General features: G+C 53.9%; 1 protein-coding gene across 5 annotated transcripts in view; it reads left to right on the plus strand.

The window, feature by feature from the left end:
- LOC145536931 (pseudouridine-5'-phosphatase-like) overlaps positions 1 to 22,856 on the plus strand; it is a 292,667-nt gene that overhangs the window by 44,823 nt on the left and 224,988 nt on the right. For 3 of the 5 annotated variants that reach the window (XM_081567238.1, XM_081567236.1, XM_081567237.1), the window contains exon 3: positions 754 to 983. In XM_081567238.1, coding sequence (XP_081423364.1) covers positions 754 to 983 — 230 coding nt within the window. Of the gene's footprint in view, positions 1 to 753; positions 2,741 to 4,150; positions 6,100 to 18,928; positions 20,542 to 22,856 lie in introns of those variants that run through there. The other 2 variants (XR_014076091.1, XM_081567239.1) reach the window with 2 other exon arrangements.

A 22,856-nucleotide genomic window follows, 5' to 3' on the forward strand; every position in this document is an offset into this window, starting at 1 on the left:
GGTTGTCACAGAGCCCCAGGTTGAGTTTTGTGAGTCCTACAGCAAATTCCCCCCGGCTGTCTGTTTTACATATGGTAGTGTATGTGTTTCCATGCTACTTTCTCCATTCGTCTTACCCTCTCCTTTTCCCACCATGTCCACAAGTCCGTTCTCTATGTCTGCGTCTGCATTGCTGCCCTGCAAATAGGTTCATCAGTACCATTTTTCTAGATTCCATGCATACGTGTTAATATACGATAATTGTTTTTCTCTTTCTGACTTACTTTAGTCTGTATAATAGGCTTTAGGTTCATCCACCTCATTAGAACTGACTCAAATGCGTTCCTTTTTATGGCTGAGTAATATTCCACTGTATACATGTACCACGGCTTCTTTATCCATTCATCAGTGGATGGACATCTAGGTTGCTTCCACGTCCTAGCTGTTGTATGTAGATAGTGTTCACGTGGATTCTTGACCTGCTGAGCCATCAGGGAAGCCCTTGCTGAGTCAGGACTGGCGAGAAGAGTCCCAGCCGCCCCAGTGCAGCCTCCTCTGATCCTCTCGGAACGGCCATCACCAAGCCCTGAACTGCTTTTCCACGTTGGTGTTGAGTGGAGATGTCCCCGTGCTGACATCCCCACCCCGTGAGGACAGCGATGAGATCAGACGAGGCTGCAGGCTGGAGGGGACCGGGCTGGCCCAGCGTCCCCCACCCCCACCCCAGGCCTGCCCACCCCCCCCATCCTTGACGGTCCCCCTCCACTCCCCCAGGCGTGGAGAAGCTGATCCACCACCTGCGGAAGCACGACGTGCCGTGCGCCGTAGCCACCAGCTCGGGGACCGCGTCCTTCCAGCTGAAGACCAGCCGCCACCAGGACTTCTTCAGCCTCTTCCACCACGTGGTGCTGGGCGACGACCCCGAGGTGCGGAGCGGGAAGCCCGAGCCGGACATCTTCCTGGCCTGCGCGCGCCGCTTTTCTCCGGCTCCTCCCGCCGATAAGGTATGCGGCGCCGCTGGGAACGGGGGAGACACCCGGTGTGGGTCGGGGGGTGCTCTGTGTCCACGCGGACGGCTGCTGCGCGGCGCCCGAGACTCACTCGAGGCGAGGGCACTGCGGGCAGCTGGAGGGCTGTGCCCGGGGAGGGCCCTTCGCTTCGTGGCGGGGAGCGCAGCTGTCCTGAGACGCCCGGCTGGAGAGACCCACCACCCAGAACCGCCCGGGGTGCCCGGGTGTGTCCCGCAGCGCCTGGACCAGACCAAGCGCGGCCGACGGGCACTGTGCGGGGAAGAGGGGCCTTCGGTGACGCGGGACCCCAGCATCCTCGTTTGTGACGCGTAGACCCGGACGCGCACGCTCAGCGCCGCTCTGCGATTGTGACGTCAGTCAGCCACCCTCGCCGCCCCTCTGCCTGCGCGCTTCTCGGTGATACTTCGTCACCGCCGAGCTGGTGCGCGAGAGGGCCCTTGGGTTTCACTGAGCGCTTGCCAGGCTTCTGTGTGTTTCTCCCATTGGAAGGGGCCGCAGGGGGAGCTGCACCCTGCATCACGCAGGGTCCCCGGTGGGGAAGGGAGGGGGTGCCTGAGCCTGGGAGAGGCTGACAGTGAGCAGTGGTGCCTCATGGCGCACCGGGGCTGCTGAGGTGCAGGGTGGAGCCTCGGCCGTCCACAGGTGCAGATTCCGGAGCATCCGGGGGCTTCTCTTGAGGGGTTGCTCCTGGTGACCCCGGGGTGTCCCCGCCAGGCAGGGCGTGTATCCAGTGAGGGTGATGACGTTCCCGGCTGGTTCTTGGATCCTGGATCGGGTGCCTTGTGGGGAACCGATGCAAGGAAGAGTGTTTCCCTGGAACGTCTTCTCGCCGCTGTGGCCTCTCACTAACCAGCGAGCCGGGGATGGGAACCGCCCTGGTACAGCGGAAATCACAGCCTCGGGGGCCTTTATTCCAAAAGCAGCCTCCAGAAGCAGCTGAGATGGGGGAGCGTTCTTCAATGACCTGCTTTTGGGGTTCAGGACCATTCAGCTTGTAAGGGCAATGTGCCTGATCTCAGACTCCTACTGGGCCTCCCACGATTCAATATACTTAGGACAGGAGCTCCCTGGAGTCAGTGCAGACCCCGGGTTAGGTGCTCAGCCCCCCGGGACGGCCCCCACGCCACACGCTAGCCACCAGCGGAGGCATCCCAGCCACTCACACTTCTCCCCAGCCGAGCGCAAGCTTGGGGATCCCACAGAGCCCCTACCTCGGCAGTCCTAATTCACTAGAATGACTCAGAACTCAAGGAAGACGCTGTGCTTGCCTTCACTGGTTTACCTTAAGAATGCAACTCAAGGAAACTCCCCTGGCAGCCCAGTGGCTAAGACTCCAGGCTCCCAGTGCAGGGGCCCTGGGTTCGATCCCTGGTCAGGGAACTAGATCCCACATAGCCGTCATTAGGAGTCTGCATGCCTCAGCTAAAGAGTGAAGCTTCTGCCTGCCACAGCTAAGACGTAGTGCAGCCAAATACATGTATATAAATACAAGCCAGGAACCCTGCAGCAGAAGAGCTGTGTGGGGTGAGGGGTGGGTGGCTGGGCTGCTGGAGCGCTCAGGCCCACTCGGGTGCACCAGCCTCCTGCACCCGCCTGTCTTCAGCAGCGCCAAGGGCCTCCTTGTTTTCCAAGGGTCTTTGTGGAGGCTCCATTGCCATCGGTTAATTCACTGGCCGTTGGTAAATAAATGCATCCTTCGCTGGCCCTGGAGATGAGGGGGTGGGGTAGAAGTGGCACCCCTCCAATCATGCCTTGGGGTGGGGCACAACCAGGAGCCCATCAACACACCCCCACGCCCCGCATCGTGAATCCGTCCAGGGACCAGGATACTCAGGCATGCTTGAAAGCAGACTAGTATGAATGACGGAAAATGTGTTCACTGCCCAGGACGTGTCAAGGGTTTTAGGAGCTCTGGGCGGGAAAGTTGAAGTAGGGCTTCCCTGGTGACTCAGACGGTAAAGAATCTGCCTGCAGTGCAGGAGACCCGGGTTCGCTCCCTGAGTCGGGAAGATTCCCCTGGAGAAGGGCATGGCTACCCCCTCCCCACTCCAGTATTCTGGCCTGGAAAATCCCATGGACAGAGAAGCCTGGAGGATACCAGGGGCAAAGACCTTTTTTTTTTTTTTTTAATTACATTGCAGCCGTAAGCATTATTGAGTGTCACTGCGGGACAGTGATTCACATACAGGGCCAACTTGGCAGTTGACGCGGCCCAGCCGCTAAGCCGCAGGGTCGGAGCTGAAGCCGCAGGGCTGGCGGGGCAGGGGCTAGGGGCCGTGCGGCTCTGCTTCTTACGTCAGGACGTGTGCGTGCCTGCGGGCCTGGCGTCCCGCTACACGTTCCACACAGATGGATTCTTTTCTCTAAGAACTTTACCACCACCCCCACTTAATGTCGATGCCTTCGGCTCATAAAGCGGCTTCTAGAAGGGCCACCTTCTCTGTGCGTTGCAGGTTGCTGTGGATCAACCTGGCGCAGTGAGGCACCCCCCGCCCCCCACCACCCCCAACCCCGGCAGACTGGTCCCTCCCCGGGTGGCTCCCAGCAGGACCGCTATCTTCCAGCTCATCCTGGAGGCTGAGAGAAGATGCTGGCCCGTCACCTCCCCGATCGTGTGGCCGTGGTGGTCCAAGGAAGAGGCTCCTGCCTGCCTCCGCCTCCAAGCAGCCCTTCCTTCGCTGGGCACCCTGTTCATGCAAAGACGGTGTTTTCGGGCTTGCGAGTGTGTGCGCAAGCAGCATTTACGAGGAGACCACGTCGCTGTCTTTGTGTGAGGACATTTGTAGCGAAAGCGTGGACGGGGGGAGGTAGGGGCAAGGGTGGGGGGCTCCAGCCCGCAGGGCAGGAGTTTCCCTTGGTGAGGCGCCGGGCCGGAGCTCAAACGTCCTTGTTGCCCGCATTGACGGCGTTCCTTTCAGATGCGTCAAAGGAAGGTCAGCGAGCGCGTGGCCTGGGTGTAATCCAGCTCTTCGGGTGTTCCTCCGCCAGTTACCCCCGTTCCGCACCCACGTCTGTTCATGCAGGTGTTGGTCCTGCAGAGGGAAACCTCTCTTGTCCTGTTTCTTAGGCAAATATAGCTAAGGCGTTTGGGTTTTCCCCTGGTGATGTGCTTCTTGTGGTGAGAAGGCCCGTGTTGACAGGCTCCTGGTTGTGCCCCACCCCGCAGCCCGGTCATTCCGTACTTGAGTTTGTCTCCCGAATACAGGGGCTTCCCAGGTGGCCCAGAGGGAAGGAATCCGCCTGTCAGTGCGGGAAACGTAAGAGATGCAGGTTTGATCTCTGGGTGGGGAAGATCCCCCGGAGGAGGGCATGGCAACCCACTCCAGTGTTCTTGCCGAGGAAATCACGTGGCCAGAGGAGCCTGGCGGGCTGCAGTCCATGGGGTCGCAAAGGATCGGACATGACTGAGCAACTAAGCTGCTGAATCCAGGAAGCGGGTGCAGAGAGGCCCGTGGAGACACGACAGAGCTCCTGGGTCGCGTCCTGCTGCCCTGTCTCTGACGCAGCGCGGGCGCCAGCACACGGGCTGGCGAGCCTCAGAGGTCAAGGGCGTTCCACGCGATTGTTAAGTCCCTGCAGAGAGGCGCGGTGCCAGCGCGAATTTACGATGCTGTGCGCCTCACCGGATGAACTCAGTGCAGCAGTGCTAATGGGTAAGCAGTAAAGCACAGGTAGTGTAAAAGGGGGGTTTACGTTCAAACACTGGTTACAGTCTTACTACGAGGAAACGCCTCACAGGGCTGGCGTTCATTATGTTTTCCCTGAAACTGTTTTCTCCCAGCTTGTCCGTGTATCATTCTTCTGTGCCTAAAATATGTAGTCGTACCAGGTCCCTGTGGCATGTTCTGGGACCTTTTCCTGTACGCTCTTAAGTTCCACATCAGGGGCGTGTCAATTAAATGGGCAGAAGATATCAGCAAGAGAAAATACAGGTTTCTCTTTGCATAACAACAAGGCACTGCACAGCAAATACGATTCAAGGAGACATTTAGAACCTGGGGTTTATATACCATTTTAATAGGGCTTGCGGAAAAAAAGAGGGGCGCTTCTGGGAGAACAGATATCTTTCAGGAACATAAATGGGCTCTTAGGAGAACAGATGGGAGATGCAGTAGTTGTATGGCAACGTCTGTTTGGGTGGTTTCTTACCCAGGTGCTGACCTGTGCAGACTTCCGTTTAGTCATAAAAGTCAACGTTCCTGGGTTGTGAAAATCCTAGGGAGAGGCTTTATGGCAGTTGAATTTTTTTGTCTTAATATATATATGTTTTATTGAGGTATAGTTGACATACAGTGTTCCAGCTGCACAGCGAGGTGATTCACTTATACATATACACATATATTATTTTTGAGGTTATTTTCCATTGCAGGTTATTATAAGGTATTGACTATAGTTTCCTGTGCTGTATAGCAAACCTTTGTTGCCTGTTGCATATGTATTTTTTTAAAAAATTAGAAACCTAGCATTCTATTCATACTGAGTCAAACAAATGGAATGGAAATGTCATTAATTTTTTAGTTAGGCAAAAATTCCCAAGTTTTCTGCAATATATGTTGGTTTATACACTGTTTTATTGTATTTATTGTATTATAATACACTATTTATATATGTGTATACCAAAGCTTTTCTACTATCCTTGATAAAGACTTGAGAAAGAACATTAAAAAAAGAGATGGAGAAATTGGAAAACATAAACTAAATGAAATAGGAGCACTGAATGTGAAATAGAAAAAGTGAAACAAACAGGGTAAAAGTATAAGATCATCGTACAGTCCGGTTGTTTCCAAACGTGGCAGCTCACCAGAAACATATCTGGAGCTTTGGAGAAAAGCAAACAATACCTGGGCATGTGTATTTTTCAAGAAATTCCAATTTAATTCTGACAGGCACCTGGATTTTAAAAAGTGATTGCAGGTTTTTCTGTTAAATGGTTTTTTGTGATACAGTTTTGGTGATACAGAATCGTATTATTTTCCTGTTGACCGATGATGAGACACTGCTATTAACTGAGTAATAGTTATGTAATCACAATAGTGAAAGATGTTTATCAGTTTTCACAGTCCATAGCCAAACAAAAAAAAAAATAAAAGATCATTACAGTTGCAAGCCATAATGGGAACACGATTAACCTAGCAATGTAAAATAATTACATAACACTCTGGGGGGTCAAGCAGAGTGACGTAGAAAGAGGGAGCGCATACATGCGCTGGAGAAGCCCCTCAAGTGCAGTCAGTCAGCACCTTCGGTACCTTCCGAGCGCCCCTTCGCCTCCACGGAATGCAACAGGCGAAACTGAAGTACCTGTTTCATCCGCCCAGCCAGTCCATGTCTTTTGGTTGGAGCGTAACTCAGTTGGTAAACAATCTGCCTGCAATGCAGGAGACCCTGGATCAATTCCTGGGTTGGGAAGATCTGCTGGAGATGGCATAGGCTACCTGCTCCAGCTTCCCTGGTGGCTCAGCTGGTAAAGAGTCCACCTGCAATGCGGGAGACCTGGGTTCGATCCCCGAGTTGGGAAGATCCCCCGGAGAAGGGAAAGGCTACCCATTCCAGTATTCTGGCCTGGAGAATTCCACGGACCGTATAGTCCATGGGGTTGCAAAGAGTCAGACAGGACTGAGCGACTTTCACTTTTCACTTGGTGCATTTAATTCATTTACACTTAAGGTAATACTGAAATATGTGATCCTGTTAGCATTTTCTTAGTTGTGTAGGGTTTATTTTCTGTAGGTTTTGTCTATGCAGGAAACACAAGAGAAGGAAGGGACCTACCGATTTCTAAAAATCTTTTGCGCTCGTGGCATGGGGTATGGGATGTTAGTTCCCCGACCAGCGATGGAACCTATGCTCCCTGCATCAGTGCCACTGCACCACTAGGGAAGTCTCGGTGGCAACTGAGTTTTTCAGGGAGACTTTAAGGGCTTATTAAAGCCCATTCAGATGGTAAAGAATCTGCCTGCCATGCAGGAGATCCGGGTATGGTCCCTCCCGGTTGGGAAGATCCCCTGGAGGAGGCAAGGGCAACCCACTCTAGTATTCTTGCCTGGAGAACCCCATGGACAGAGGAGCCTGGCAGGCTGCAATCCGTGGATTGCACAGAGCCGGACACAACTGTGCAAGTAACACGCTAACACAGGGAGCCTTTGCTTTGAGGAATATAAGGAGGGTTTAGAAAACAGCCTCTCCCCACTACTGTTGATTCTCAAATGTCTTCAGCTGAGAAGAATCCTTGGGCCCCCTGTGGCGTGGTCTGGGCCCCCTTTCCCCCCGAGGGAGTCCCTGTTTTTCTTGTTTTCCTCCCCAGCCCTCCCTTGTCAGCTTCCTGCGTCCTCTCCCCTGACATTCAGCGTCTGGCTGGCCAGCAGGAAGGCATCTGCTCAGAGAGCTCTGCATTTCTGAAGGTGCGTGAGTCCTCCTCCATCCCAGGAGGTCTCACCTCCCCCATGGCTTCGGGGAGTGCTGCTCGCCAGGAGCCCTTGGTCGGGCTCCCACGCTGAGCAGCTGGTCCCGGGCCGGCCCCGGGGACCTCCGGGACTCCATGATGCCGGCGTTGGATCCCACCTGCACCTTCGCTCTGTCTGTGGGCACCCGCCCCCCAGCTCCCCAAGCCCTCTCGCCCCGGGACGTGCCCACCTTCCTCCCGGCTCCTTGCGGGTCCTCCCCAGCTGGGCGGTGCCGGTGACCTCCTGCACGGGAGGCCCCTGTTTCCCTCGCACCTCCCCCAGGCCCGCTGCCCCGCCTCCCCCTGCCGGCGGCCCTGCTGAGATCAAAGGCCACGGTCCGTGTTCCTCCTGATGGCAGGGTGACTTAGGCGGCCAGGCCTGGGTGCTCCCAGCTGCCATGAAGACACGGGCTCCCATGGGACTTCCCTGGCGGTCCGGTGGTCCAGAACTTTGTCTTCCAGTGTGTGGGTTTGATGCCTAGTTGGTGAGCCAAGATTCCCACCTGTCTGAAGGCCCAAAAACGAAAACATAGAAGCAATGTTTACCAGACCTTCAAAATGGTCCCATGTGAAAAAAAAAAATCTTAAAGAAATGGGCCACCTACAGCCCATAGGCCTAGAATGCATAGCGAATAATGCTGTAGAATTACATTATTTAAAGACATAATGACCCACTCTCAGCTGTCTGATGGAACTCTTCCTGGACAGGAGATATGACATATACCTCTTACACACACTTCTCCTCACGTCACCTGGATGGGTGTTCATCTCCATTTTCACATCCAGTATAGTGTGTGTGTGTGTGTGTGTGTGTGTGTGTGTGTGTTAGTCTGACTCTTGGGACCCCATGATGGACTATAGCCTGCCAAGCTCCTTCGTCCATGGGATTCTCCAGGGAAGAATACTGGAGTGGGTTGCCATTCCCTTCTCCAGTGGATCTTCCCAACCCAGTGACTGAACCCGTGGCTCCTGCATTGGCAGGCAGGTTCTTTAACCGCTGAGCCACCCGGGAAGCCCCTCAAGTGTAGCCAGCTGTCGCGTTGGCTATATTTCAAGCCCCTTGACTTCCATGGAGTGGAACAAGGAAATCCAAAGGCAGCCCTGTCTCCCTTTGCGATCACAGGGAGCATTCACCTGACCAGAGCCCTTTGCTGTGTCTGCCTGTGTGATGTTCGGTTTTGTTTGGCATGACTCCTGGTAAATGGATCTCAAAGCAGTTAAGTTGCTTCTGGTTCTGTGGATTCATACGCACAGACACATATATCAGACTAGATGTAAGTTGGTGCAGGGATATGCCAGAAGCCAGTTTTTGTTACCACGATGGGAAACATCACTTGAGGGGCGCCTGTATACTTCGTCCTATAGTGTGGTCGCGCCAGCATGACTGCTGAGCGGCTTTTTCGGTTCTTCTGTGTGTCTGCACATGTGGCTGTGAACTCTCCACGCGTCAGCCATTTCAGAGGACGGTAGTTCTCATGAGGGCATCAGGACAGCGTGTTCATGTAACCCAGCCATCTTAAGCCACCATTACAGAATGAAAATCTGACAAGACTTCAGACCGTTTCCAGGACGAGTAGTATCTTGGATTTCTGATAAAGTAACTAAACAGCCGTGCCTGCAAATGCATGTATTAGACACACACGATTCTGCTAGTCTGTGGGAGCGATCAGGCTTTCCTGGTGGGCCTAGGGGTGAAGGACCCGCCTGCCAATGCAGGAGACGCAGGTTCGATTCCCGGGATGGGAAGGTCCCCTGGAGTAGAAAATGACAACCCTCTCCAGGATTCTTGCCTGGAGAATCCCATGGACAGAGGAGCCTGGCGGGCTACAGTCCATGGGGTCGAAAAGAGTCAGACATGACTGAGCAACTTAGTAGGCCCACATGGGAGCAATCTCACTTAAGTTCCAGCACAAAGAACCTCTTCCTACACCCCAGGTTTTGCTTGTGGAACGTGTGTAAACCACAGCTATGGTCTTGTTTCCAGTTCAGTCTGCCCGGCTCCCCACAGGACCCCATCAAGTATATACCCTTTCACCCGGTCGCTTTCTCCCTTGCTGGTTACTGCAGAGTTCCAACGTAGCTTCTTCCTGTGTGAGTGAAAGTGGAAGTCACTCAGTCATGTCCGACTCTTTGCGACCCAATGAACTATATACAGTCCATGGAATTCTCCAGGGCAGAATACTGGAGTGGGTAGCCTTTCCCTTCTCCAGGGGATCTTTCCAACCCAGGGATCGAACCCAGATAGATGTCCAGCATTGCGGGCGGATTCTTTACCAGCTGAGCCACCAGGGACTAGTGTATAATGGGCAGGGAAGAGGCAGCAGTCACCCTGTAGGGTGGTAAAAAAAATATCTGAATGCAAAGACCTCTTAGGATGTGACAGTGGACAAAATGCCTGAGAAACCCTGGATCAGTTGTACACTAGGTTAAACCGATTCAATGGACGCGAGCTTGGACAAACTCCGGGAGATGGTGATGGACAGAGAGGCCTGGGTGCTGCAGTCCATGGGATCGGGAACAGTCGGACACGCCTTGGCGACTCAGCCACAGCTACAAAGGTTCAACTCATATTGAGTTCATTATTGTTGTTGTTCAGTCGCTAAATGTGGTATGGGGGCTTGCCAGGTGGCTCAGTGGTAAAGAACCTGCCTGTCAGTGCAGGAGACCCAGACTTGATTCACGGGTCAGAAAGATTTCCTGGAGGGGGAGATGGCAACCCACTCCAGTATTCTTGCCTGGAGAGTCCCATGGACAGAGGAGCCTGGCGGGCTACAGTCCGTGGGGTCGCAAAGGGTCGGACACGACCGAGTGTGCACGAACATACGTTTCCTTGCGTGTGTATCCCTTCCCGTGGAAACCGCCAGCTTTTCTATACACGCCATCTGCAGGCAGAGTAGGAACATCCCCTCCCCTGGTCTGTCCTGCGATAACCCCGTTTGTGGCTGAAGCCTGCTGGGGAAGCGCGGCCAAAGGCAGGCAGGAGGAGGCATGCCTCGGCGCCACTGGCGTTGGCGGAGCTGTGTCCCCCGGGCAGCGCGTGTTTCCTCCACAGGCCGAAGGCGGCTGCCGTCTGAGACAACCCCGGGCGCTTCTTCTCTGCGAAGGTGCTCGGTGGGACTGGACACACAGCTCGCCCCGGGCGTGTGGTCACAGAGTGCTCGGGAGGCCGGAGAGCAGGACCACAGACTGGGGGGGGTGGGGGCGGGCTGCAACAGCAGACACGTGTGTCCCCCTGGTCCTGGGGCTGGGGTCCAGCACAGGGGGCGCTGGTCAGGGCATCCTGCTCACTCCTGTGTCCTCACGGGGGCGGTCCTCCCAGCGGAGGAGGCCAGGGGCGGACACAGTGACGTCCCCGTGTTCTTCTTGGAGGGCCCCCCACCCTCTCTGATGAGGCCCCCTCGGGACCTCATCAGTCACCTGAAAGGCCTTCCAGGGACCCCATCTCCAAGTCCATGGGGTGACAGGCTTTAGCATTGGACCTCGCAGAACACAGATCAGCCCATTGTGTGTATTCAGACGCCTTGGTCACCTATGGGGTGATCTTCAAGGTTGACCGCAGGTCAGCCCTCAACACGGGAGACCAGCGGGGGCCTTGGGCCAGCGCTGTGGTTCACCAGTACCCTGAAAAAGGCCGAGGGAGCCACCTCCGCTCACACCCAGCCTGCGCCTCTTACACCCAGCCCACCTCCTCTGAGGCTCACACACCTCTGCTCATACCCAGGCACCTCTGATCACACCCAACCCCTCTCCTCTGACACTCACATACCTCTGCTCACACGCAGCCATTTCTGATCATACCCAGCCCTCGCCTCTCACACCCAGCCCACCTCCTCTGACGCTCACACACCTGTGCTCACAGCCAGCCATCCCTGATCACACCCAACCATCTCTGATCACATCCAACCCATCTCCTCTCACCCCCAGCCCACCTCCTGACACTCACACACCTCTGCTCACGCACGGCCATCTCTGCTCACACGCAGCCATCTCTAATCACACCCAGCCCTCTCCTCGGACACTCACACCTGTGCTCACACCCAGCTATCTCTAATCACACCCAGCCCTCTCCTCTCACACCCAGCCCACCTCCTCTGATGCTCACACACCTCTGGTCACACCCAGCCCACCTCCTCTGATGCTCACACACCTCTGGTCACACCCAGCCCACCTCCTCTGATGCTCACACACCTCTGGTCACACCCAGCCCACCTCCTCTGATGCTCACACACCTCTGTTTACACTCAGGCACCTCTGGTCACACCCAGCCCACCTCCTCTGATGCTCGCACACCTCTGGTCACACCCAGCCCACCTCCTCTGATGCTCGCACACCTCTGGTCACACCCAGCCCCCTCTGCTCACACCCAGCCCAGTTCTGCTCGCCCAGGACACAGGCAGGCCCCTCTTGTCTCTGCTGGGCCCTCCCCCAGTGGCCTCAAACCCAGGCTGTCAGGAAGCAGGTTCTCCTTCCCTCCGCCGTAACAGTGACCCCAGTGCCTTCGTCAGAAAGCCTGGACTCCCCTTTGCCTCATCATGGGCTGTGTCGTCCATCAGACCCCATGTCGCCTGTGAAGGATTTCCCCGATCCCATCCACTGTCCCTTCCGTCCACCACCATCACACAAAGATTGTTACGTGCATCTTCATCGATAGCAAGTGGACCGTCTTAGTTGTAACGATGCCCATCTTTAAGGGACCTCCTGACCCCCCCGTGGTTCAGACGAGCCGCCCAGGTGAAGCTCATGGACGTGGGCCATCCCACAGGGCCCCCCGCCGAGTCTGCGCATCTCTGGAGGAGCAGGGTCGCCACGTCCGGGTGCTGAGCCCCTGAAACGCTTCACTTCACCTCCCCAGTCGTTTGTTGCAAATGTCATCCCTTCTAAATTAAACCCCTCCAGCTACAGTTGAATTAAGCTCATCTGTTCTCCTGGAGATGAAATCCAGATGCATTTGAGCCCTCAGCTTGGTGAAGCGAAAAGAACACTGGATTCTGGAGACCCGGGGTGCCATCCCTAGACACTTGTCACCCGCCCGCCGCTGTGACCTTCAGCTCACCTGTGAGCCTCGGTTGGCGCGGGTCCCTCACCGGGGACGGTGACAGGAGAGTGCTGGCCGGCCCTCGTGCTCCCATGTAATGTTCTGCGGCCCCTGTGTGGCTCTGAGTCCCAAACGGGGCCCATCGGCCGCCGCCCCAGATGTAGCAGGCGCCACTCAGATGCCCGCTGTCTGCCTGGCACCGTAGTGGGCGGGCTGCCTTTCCCACAGACCCACCCGGTTAGAGCCACACACGCTGTGAGAGGAGTGTTCCTGACCAGCCACTGCCCAAGACTCTTGGAAGTGTGTCCCGGGGTGCCTGCTATGGGTGCCGAGCTCCTCAGAGTCCTAAAGTGTGTCCCAGGGTGCCCGCTACGGGTGCCGAGCTCCTCAGAGTCCTGAAGTGTGTCCTGGGGTGCCTGCTACGGGTGCCGAGCTCCAAACATCACCCCCCTAGGTTAAAGGTTCGTATCTGTCGTGGTCTGTGCGCAGGTTGCAAAAGACATTCCAGACCTAGACTATTTCAGAGTCGAGTTTGTTGGAGTGGAAGACGCTCTCAGAACAGCTTCTCACAGCAGAGCCCATGCTTTCTTGGGCTAGTGATCAATTTTTGCAGCCTCAGGACAAAGATGATTCCTGCTGGAGGAGTGGTATTAGGTGATTGCTTATGAGGGTGTAATAGGGAGGAGGTTTTATCTAATACGGAGTTGGGGAACGCCCGGTGTAGGTCAGGGGGCCTCATGTCCACAGTTGCTATGGAGCTTGGTTTGTTCCGGATGACCCGGGTACACACAGGGCTTTGCACCTGTGACCTTGGTACAGGGCTGCCCAGTATCCACGGGGTGTCAGGGCCAGGGGGGTGAGGTGCAGGGGGAGCGGGGGAAGGGCATTCTGCCCCACCAGCCTCTCCACCTGCTGCAGCCCCTCACGACCCTCGCCTTGGTTACCGGGAGTGTCTCTGCAGAGACCAAGGTGCGTGTCCGCCAAGGTCACATTTTCCAAGTAGGCGTGACTGAGTTTTAGGTCAAGTGCGATCCGTCAAGGCAGAATTGGCAGGGCTGGGCGGGTCACTGAGGGAGCCGTGAAGCGACGAAAAGGAAGGAGGGAAGGGAAGGTCAACACCTGCTAGCCGGCGTGGCGGCTCGAAACCGCCAGCAGGCCTTGAGGGACTTGCCAGAAAAGCACGTGCGTGTGTGCTCAGTCGTGCACACGTCCTCCTTTGGTTGGTGTAAGGTGTGAGTTGTATTGCTTTCACTTGTGTCTTTCAGTGGTTTTGTGACCCTTAAGTCCTGTGATACCCGGGCAAACTCTTCTTGGTTAAGATCTGTTCTTTGATTTCAGTACCTAGACAGGCCGTGCAGGAAGCATGCTCGCAGCGTGCACACTTCTCGTCCCTGGGTACCTCTGCCCTGTGAGTGGTCGTGACAAGACCGTTGGCTCTTAGGCAGCGCTCCCTAGCCTTGTCGTCACCAGGGCCTGGTTTCAAGGAAGACAGTATTTCCTTACACTGGAGCAGGGGGCTTGTTTGGAGATGACTCAAGCGCACTTTCCATTGACTGTGCGTGTGATTTCGATAATCATGACATCAGCCCCACCTCAGAGCATCAGGCATTAGATCCCGAGGCTGGGCACCCCTGGTCTCAGGAAACAAAGACGCAGAGAATAGTGAGCACATAAAAGCCTTCCGAGGCATTCTGACCGGCGCTTCACAATCCAGGCGTCATTCGGGTTGGGAGTCTCGTCACTTCTAAGAAGGCGGGGAAGGCCTGCGATTCCAGGTGCCGTCGGACGCCTGAGCAGCCGGTTCCGTCCGCGTGCAGCCAGCGCTGGGGTGAGTGGGCATCCGGAGCAGCTCCACTGCGGGCTCTCGGCAGGATTGGGGCTGTGTGGGGACAGCTGGGCTGAGATATGGGGAGTCCCGTCTCCCATGAACCGCACCCCGCACCTGCTGCTGTGTGTCCTGCACAGTCTCCTAACACACCGTCCAGTGGACCGGCCACTTCCGTGACCCAAAACAAGTGCGTGTGCCTGGCACACAGCGAGGCCACACAGGGCTGAAACGTCAGGGCTTGGAGCTGAGAAAGGTATACTGCAGGGCCAGCGAGGAGACGGGTGGCTCACCCTCCTCCGCCACAAAACCCGCAACTCCCTGAAGGGTTTCAGCAAAGCATGTTAAAGGCAAGAAAAGGGGGACATGCTTGGTTGTGACCAAGTTCTGAGTGCAGGAATCCCTGGTTCTTGGTTCTTATAATAACATTATAAGACAGCTTTTTACCTCTCTAAGAATGGAAAAGTGTCAGCCTTTTAAACATCAGAGCCTTGAGAGTGGACTTTCTGTATATTTCAGGCTAGGGGCTTCCCTGGTGGGACTAGTGGTAAAGAATCCGCCCGCCAATGCAGCAGACTTGGGGTTCTATCCCTGGGTTAGGAAGATCCCCTGAAGGAGGAAATGACAACCCACTCCTTGCCAGTATTCTCCAGTATGCTTCCCTGGAGAATCTCATGGACAGAGGAGCCTGGTGGGTTACAGTCCATGGGGTCGCAAAGACTTAAGTGCCACTGAGCCAGTAATCAGCAACTACATTTCAGACTCTCAGCAACGTTCTTTAACTCGAGCAAAAGCAATAGAAGAAAAGGTTAAAGCGAAAGAAACAGATCTAATGTGGAGTCAGATTTCTTCTTCCCTGTTGCAGTTTGCTTTTCAAGACTTCAAATTATCTTTCGCTGTCTCTGTATTTCTCAAATTCTTGTTGGTGATGTCAACAAGAGTCCGCCTGGCGCCCAAGGAAACTGTTTTCTTAGAGCTGTGAAGTGAGGAGGCTGGGTGCGAGGAACAGAAGAAAGGGATCTGAGGAGCTCCCGGCACAATGTCTGCAGTCATGGTTTCTGTTCTCCTTTGGACTGAATTTGCAGCACAGACTTGGTGCAGTGCTAAGGCATCCGCTGCCAGCGCAGGAGACGTGGGCTTGACCCCTGGGTCAGGAAGATGCCCTGGAGGAGGGCAGGGCAGTCCTCGCCAGTGTTCTGGCCTGGAGAATCCCATGGACAGAGGAGCCTGGAGGGCTACAGTCCACGGGGTCGCAAAGAGATGGACTTAACTGAGTGCGCGCACGCACACACACAACACAGACTACCATCGCTTTTGACCTTTGAGGACAGTCAGCATCCCAAGTGGATCTGTGCACATGCCCCAGCCTGTCTGCTTGGCTTTTCCCTGAATCATTTCGAGGCCGCGGCCAGACTCACTCTGGCCGTCTTGCTACAGCAGCCCCACGGGTCCCCTGCCCCCCGTGGACACTGGGACTGGCCTCCCTGAGCCCCGCCCCCTTTCCTCTGCGGCCCGCATGCTGAGCATCATGGTTCACGTCTCCTTGGTAGTCTGGGCGGTTCCTTCCAGAATGAGGCGGGGACAAATGGTGCGCTGAAAGGAGAAACCGATAAACACGCCTCCAGAAAGAGCGACGCTTCCGGAAGCAGGGCGTGTCAACCATGCCATGCCTCCCTGCCCGGTGCCCTCAAGACCCGCACAGCTTTTTCCGTGTCGGTCCGCCGGTCCGCCGTTCGCTGCTGGAGCCTCAGGGGCGTGTGGGCATGGCTCTGCGTTTGCTATATCGCCTTCGCGGGCTTGTGGACAAGCCGTCAGGCGTGAAGGCACTGTCCCCTCTTCTCCTCGGAGAAGGACAGTGTCCTGGTCCCCTACTTTGCTCGGCGCCACCGTTTCCGAGCCTCCACGCCCTCCTCACTCCCGCCCACATGCTCGTCGGAAGGAGCCTCTCACAAATGCACGGTCTAAGCTGTTTTCATAACTCGAGCCAGACACCGTGAGGCCAAGGAATCAACAAAAATGTCCTTGGGCCCTCCGAAAGGTCCCAGGTGGTCCGCACCACGCTTCAGACCCCTCGGGGTCTCAAAAACAAAACGCCAGCTGACATTGCAGTGCCCGTGCAGGTCCCAAATAAAACCCCAGGGAGGTTGGGAATCCAGGCGGGTCAGATCCTGAAAAGGCAGGGAGAGAAACAGCAGCGACAGGAAGCGCTCGGCTCAGAGGGAGAGACCACCCGGACCGCAGTCCCCGCTGTCCGAGCGGGAAGGCGTCCCCTCCCGGCGGGGGCTGGCCGAGGCCTGCGGGGCGGGCGGTGGGCGGGCTGTCCTGGGCCCGGGACTCTGCCGTCGGCCGCCGCGTCCCGGCACCCACCCACCCTGTGCGCTGCCTGGGGCTCACGGCTGGTCCTGGCACGGTTGGCGGTTGCACAGCTTAGCTCCGGAGGGAAGGGAAGCAGGGAAGGCAAAGAAAGTCAAGTTGGTGAGCCTGCTGCAGAGCAGAGAGTGTGTTGTGTGTGTGGTGTTCTGTGTGTATTGCATGTGTTTGTGTGTTGTTTGTTGTGTGAGTGGGTGTATTCTGTGTTGTGTGTATTGTGGGTGTGTTGTGTGTGTGGTGTGTGTATTCTGTGTGTAGTGTGTGAGCGAGTATATTCTGTGTTGTGGGTGTGTGGTGTGTGAGTGGGTGTATTCTGTGTTGTGTGTATTGTGGGTGTGTTGTGGGTGTGGTGTGTGTATTCTGTGTTGTGGGTGTGTTCTGTGTGTATGGTGTGTGTGGTGTGTGAGCGAGTATATTCTGTGTTGTGGGTGTGTTGTGTGAGTGGGTGTATTCTGTGTTGTGTGTATTGTGGGTGTGTGGTGTGTGTATTCTGTGTTGATGTGTTTTGTGTGTGTAGTGTGTGAGCGAGTATATTCTGTGTTGTGGGTGTGTTGTGTGTGGTGTGTGTGTGGTGTTTTGTGGGTGTGTTGTGTGTGTGTGGTGTGTGAGTGGGTGTATTCTGTGTTGTGTGTGTTGTGGGTGTGGTGTGTGTATTCTGTGTTGTGGGTGTGTTCTGTGTGTGTGGTGTGTGAGCGAGTATATTCTGTGTTGTGGGTGTGGTGTGTGTGTGGTGTGTGTGTGGTGTTTTGTGGGTGTGTTTGTGTGTGGTGTGTGAGTGGGTGTATTCTGTGTTGTGTGTGTTGTGGGTGTGGTGTGTGTATTCTGTGTTGTGGGTGTGTTCTGTGTGTATGGTGTGTGTGGTGTGTGAGCGAGTATATTCTGTGTTGTGGGTGTGTTGTGTGTGGTGTGTGTGTAGTCTGTGTTGTGTGAGTGGGTGTATTCTGTGTTGTGTGTATGTTGTGTGAGTGAGTGTATTCTGTGTTGTGTGTATTGCGGATGTTGGGTGTGTTGTGGGTGCTGTGTGTATTGCGGTGTGTTGTGGGTGTTGTGTGTACTGTGTTGTGCTGTGAGTACTGCGGGTGTCCAGCCCCGGGCGTGCTGGGGCAGCGGTGCCGAAGGCGCCCAGGAGAGCATCTCCGTGGAGCAGGGAGCAGCCCTCCTGACAGCCGCGCGGCCCCCGCAGACAGACTCCCTGCAGAGGACGCAGCGGCCCAGCAGCAGGGCTGCCCGGGGCTCCGAGAGGAAGGACCCGCCTGCAGCACAGCGGACGAGGTTCCGTCTCTCGGTAGGGAGAGCCCTGGAGGAGGGCAGCCTGCTCCGGTGTTCTTGCCTGAGAGCCCCTCGGACAGAGGGGCCTGGCGGGCTACAGTCCACAGGGTCGCAGAGAGGCAGACACGACTGAGTGAGCTCACACACATGCGCACGCGCTCTCACGGCCCGTGTGGAGTTCCAGGGGGCGCAGGGAGGCTTTGCAGGAGCGTGTGCCTCCCTCCGGGAGGGAAGCGGGTGTGAAGCTGACGGCCCGCTCGCCCCCGGGCGGGTTCCGTCTCTCACTCGGAGCGTGAACTGACCTGAATGTGGCGTGGGTGCCAGTCGCAGGACGGTGCATGGGGGAGCTCCCTGACCTCTCCAGGGTACAGACACCACTCCCCCGCTTTGAGGCCATGTCTGAGCAGGCCCGGACAGGTACCACGCCCGGTGCTCGGGCTGGGTGTTCAGGCGGTTCCCGAGGCGTACTCTGCACACCCCGGGGCTGGCCTTCTCCTGACCCGTCGTTGACCGTGTAATGAGCAAACCGCTGCGCCTGACACGTGGCCAGCAGTGAGGTCACTTTACACCTAACCCGCATGCTTTTTTCTTACCCTTCGCAACGTCCTCTCGTGCTTGGCGGAACTGCTTCTGAACGATTCCAGTAAAATAAATTTGTGTGCCTAGAACCCGGTCTCCCCGCTGAGCTGTGCCACCTTTTGGGGCAGAGAGCGATGGGCCAGCCCACTGTCAAGTGCCAGGGCGGGACGCACTCGGATGGTGGGCGTGCCAGCCCCCTCTGCCCCCCTCACGGGTGATGAACCAGGCAGCTCCCCGTCCACACCCTTCCTGGGTCTCGCAGAACTCCGGCCGTGCCCACAGGCAGACTCAGCCACCGGCCATGGGGGCCCTGCCCACCCAGGCGAGACGTGTGGGTACGGACAGGCACGGCCTCAACCCTCTTTTTTTTTTTCTTTTTCTTCTCCCTCGCCCTGCAGTGCCTGGTGTTCGAAGACGCGCCCAACGGGGTGGAGGCGGCCCTCGCCGCCGGGATGCAGGTGGTCATGGTCCCGGACGGAAAGCTGAACCCAGACCTGACCTCCAAGGCCACCCTTGTGCTGGGTTCCCTGCAGGATTTCCAGCCGGAGCTGTTCGGCCTGCCGCCCTACAACTGAAACGGCGCCCCCCGCCCGACCCCACCCTGAGAGGGCCAGGGGCCGCCCCGAGGAGCTGGAGGAAAGCCCTGCGCCCAGACCTCCCCTGGAACCGGCCAAGCCTTCCGCCCCCAAGCCTTCTCAGCCCGCCAAGGGCCAGGCCCATGCTCTCCACGGGGGCCACAAACCCTCACTTGAGACAACAGAAGGCACACCCAGCCCAGAACACAAAAGGGAAAATTCTCACTTGAAGAATCGTCTTTAGTGTCCGAAGAATTTAGCTTCACGTCCTTTTTCTTCTTTGATGTTCTCAACCCTGGCTGGCAACTGTAAAATATGTATGCATATATGTATGTGCTTGTGTGTATATATATATGTAGGTACATATTTATTTATATTTACAGACATCGTGTCAGACACAACTGAGTGACTTCACTTTCACTTTTCACTTTCATGCATTGGAGAAGGAAATGGCAACCCACTCCAGTGTTCTTGCCTGGAGAATCCCAGGGACAGGGGAGCCTGGTGGGCTGCCGTCTGTGGGGTCGCACAGAGTCAGACACGACTGAAGCGACTTAGCAGCATAGACATCGTGTACTGTATCACTCTTCAGTGTTTTTTTTGTCGTCACGGGCAGTAGCAACTGATACAAGTGAGGTGGTCATTATGTTTGTAATCTGAGTGGGAAATTCAGATCACGGATGAGCTTTTAATAAGAGACTCTATCAGCAGACGGTGGCATTCTTCCTCTGTCCTTCAGAATGCTCTGGGCCTGTGGTCAGAGCCTGTGACCTCTGTCATCCGTGGTTTGCTGTCGGTGTGAACATCATTGTAGCCTCCGTCTTACATCGGGGTGCATATCCACGTGCGAGAACGTTTTCTACCTCAGAGAAATCATTTCCTTTAAGATCATTTATTTTTCTAATACGCTCTTTCAGATAGAATTGGATTACAGAATGCTGTCTTGGTACCACCAAGAACCCATTTGGGGAACAATTTGTTGGACATTACGCTCTGGCGATTAACTGCTTCTAATAGATTTCCTCCAGAAAGCTGGCACGCTGCAGTCCATGGGGTCGCAAGGAGTCGGACACGACTTAGCAACTGAACAACAACAACAGACTTCCTTAGCCTTCTGCGATGGGAACATCATTGAAAATGAGAAGAATATAATCACGGGCTGTTCCTACTAGGTGGCCCCCCCCCCCAAGTGTTCCCTGTTACTGATTTTCAATTGTGTAAGGTCTTAGAAAAATGATAGAAATGTGTGTGACGGCGATGATTGTTCGTGATTATTTCCGGCCTTTGACCAGTTTTGCACCATTTCAGCTAATTGATCTCACTGTGTCTTGATGGCCTGTGTACGAGCCTGTTCTTTGAATCTCCCTGAAATTTCCTGTAACATCTTACTGTTTCTCTCACCAGTTAATCTCATTGAATAAAAATTTTGACACTTGTTTCTGTTTTATTTGTGAATGTGATTTTATCACTCTCTTTTGAAAAACGTCGCACTCCAGGGACTTCCCTGATGACCCACGATCACCATCCAGTGCTGGCGGTGTGAGTTCCACCCCTGGTTGGGGCACGGAGATCCCACATGCCTTGTGGCCAAAAATCTAAAACATAGAACAGAAGCCATATTGTAACAAACTCAATAAAGACTTAAAAAAATTATCCTCTGACAAATGTAAAACATAAATGTGACTGGTTGACTTTTTTTTTTCAAGCCACGGCCAGTGTTAATACTGTCAAATGATACTTGCATATGTATATTTTTAAATTTTTTTTTAATAAATTTATTTATTTTAGTTGGATGCTAATTACTTTACAATATTGTAGTGGTTTTTGCCATACATACATTGACATGAATCAGCCATGGGTTTACATGTGTTCCCCATCCTGAACCCCCCTTCCACCTCCCTCCCCATCCCATCCCTCTGGGTCATCCCATTGCCCCGGCCCTGAGCATTTGTCTCATGCATCGAACCTGGAATGGTGTTCTGTTTCACATATGATAATATACATGTTTCAATGCTATTCTCTCAGAACGTCCCACCCTCGCCTTCTCCCTCAGAGTCCATAAGACTGTTCTATGCATCTGTGTCTCTTATTCTGTCTCGCATATAGGGTTATCGTTACCATCTTTCAAATTCCATATATATGCATTAGTATACTTTATTGGTGTTTTTCTTTCTGGCTTACTTCACTCTGTATAATAGGCTGCAGTTTCATCCATCTCAATAGAACTGATTCAAATGTATTCTTTTTAATGGCTGAGTAATATTCCATTGTGTATATGTACCACAGCTTCCTTATCCATTCGTCTGCTGATGGACATCTAGGTTGCTTCCACGTCCTGGCTATTGTAAACAGTGCTGCGATGAACATTGGGGTACACGCGTCTCTTTCAATTCTGGTTTCCTCGGTGTGTATGCCCAGCAGTGGGATTGCTGGGTCATATGGCAGTTCTATTCCCAGTTTTTTAAGGAATCTCCACACTGTTCTCCATAGTGGCTGTACTAGTTTGCATTCCCACCAACAGTGTAAGAGGGTTCCCTTTTCCCCACACCCTCTCCAGCATTTATTGCCTGTAGACTTTTGGATAGCAGCCATTCTGACTGGTGTGAAATGGTACCTCATTGTGGTTTTGATTTGCATTTCTCTAATAATGAGTGACGTTGAGCATCTTTTCATGTGTTTGTTGGCCATCTGTATGTCTTCTTTGGAGAAATGTCTGTTTAGTTCTTTGGCCCATTTTTTGATTGGGTCGTTTATTTTTCTGGAATTCAGCTGCAGGAGTTGCTTGTATATTTTTGAGATTGTTTGTCTGTTGCTTCATTTGCTATTATTTTCTCCCATTCTGAAGGCTGTCTTTTCACCTTGCTTATAGTTCCTTTGTTGTGCAAAAGCTTTTAATTTTAATTATTTTTAAAATTTTTATTGAAATATACTTGTTTTACAATGTTGTGTTAGCTTCAGGTGTTCAGCAAACTGATGTGCTTATATACATGTATTTATTCTTTTTCAGATTGTCTCCTATTATAGGTTATCCCAGAATATTGAGTAGAGTTCCCTGTGCTGTACAAGTATGTCCTTGTTAGCTATTTTATATACAGTAGGCATTTACATATGGTCAGTGAACCAAGCTTTCTTTGCACTCAGCAGATAGAGGTTCTCAGTGAAGTGGTCACTTACTTGATTTGTACGTGATCACATTCTTCCCAAATAGTTCTGTTTTGTGAATAAGGTCATTTCTATCATTTGTTCTCCATTGCACGTATAAATGACATCATGCGGTATTAGTCTGTCTCTGACTGACTTCACTTAATACCATCATCTCTAGGTCCACCCCATGTTGCTGTAAATGGCACGTCTTGACATCTCTTATTAAACCTGAGACCGTGGGAAACATGCCATTAAATACATTTACTCATTGAGAAACTTGTCAGAGAGGTGGTGAGTTCATATATTATGCAGAGGCATTTAAAATGACTTGTTTACAAAATCCGCTTTGCAAACGAATTGGCTTGCATTCCACATTCAGAGTCTTAGTCAGATAAGGACAGATATTTATTGTAAAGAATACCTAATTTCTCTGTAACCCGAGTCAATACTCTTAATTGGTGGTGTACTCACTCTTCCATTTAAAAGTCAGAAACAAAAGGATTCCTCCTTCTGTACGTTTTCATCACCATTCTAGGAATTCTAGTCAATGAGTAATGCCACTTAATGTTTACATACGAGTACCATGATATAAAAACTCTCAGATTGT

The sequence above is a fragment of the Giraffa tippelskirchi genome, chromosome X (genome assembly GCF_054371585.1).
Source record: "Giraffa tippelskirchi isolate mGirTip1 chromosome X, T2T-mGirTip1v1.2.pri, whole genome shotgun sequence".
NCBI classification, from domain to species: Eukaryota; Metazoa; Chordata; class Mammalia; order Artiodactyla; family Giraffidae; genus Giraffa; species Giraffa tippelskirchi.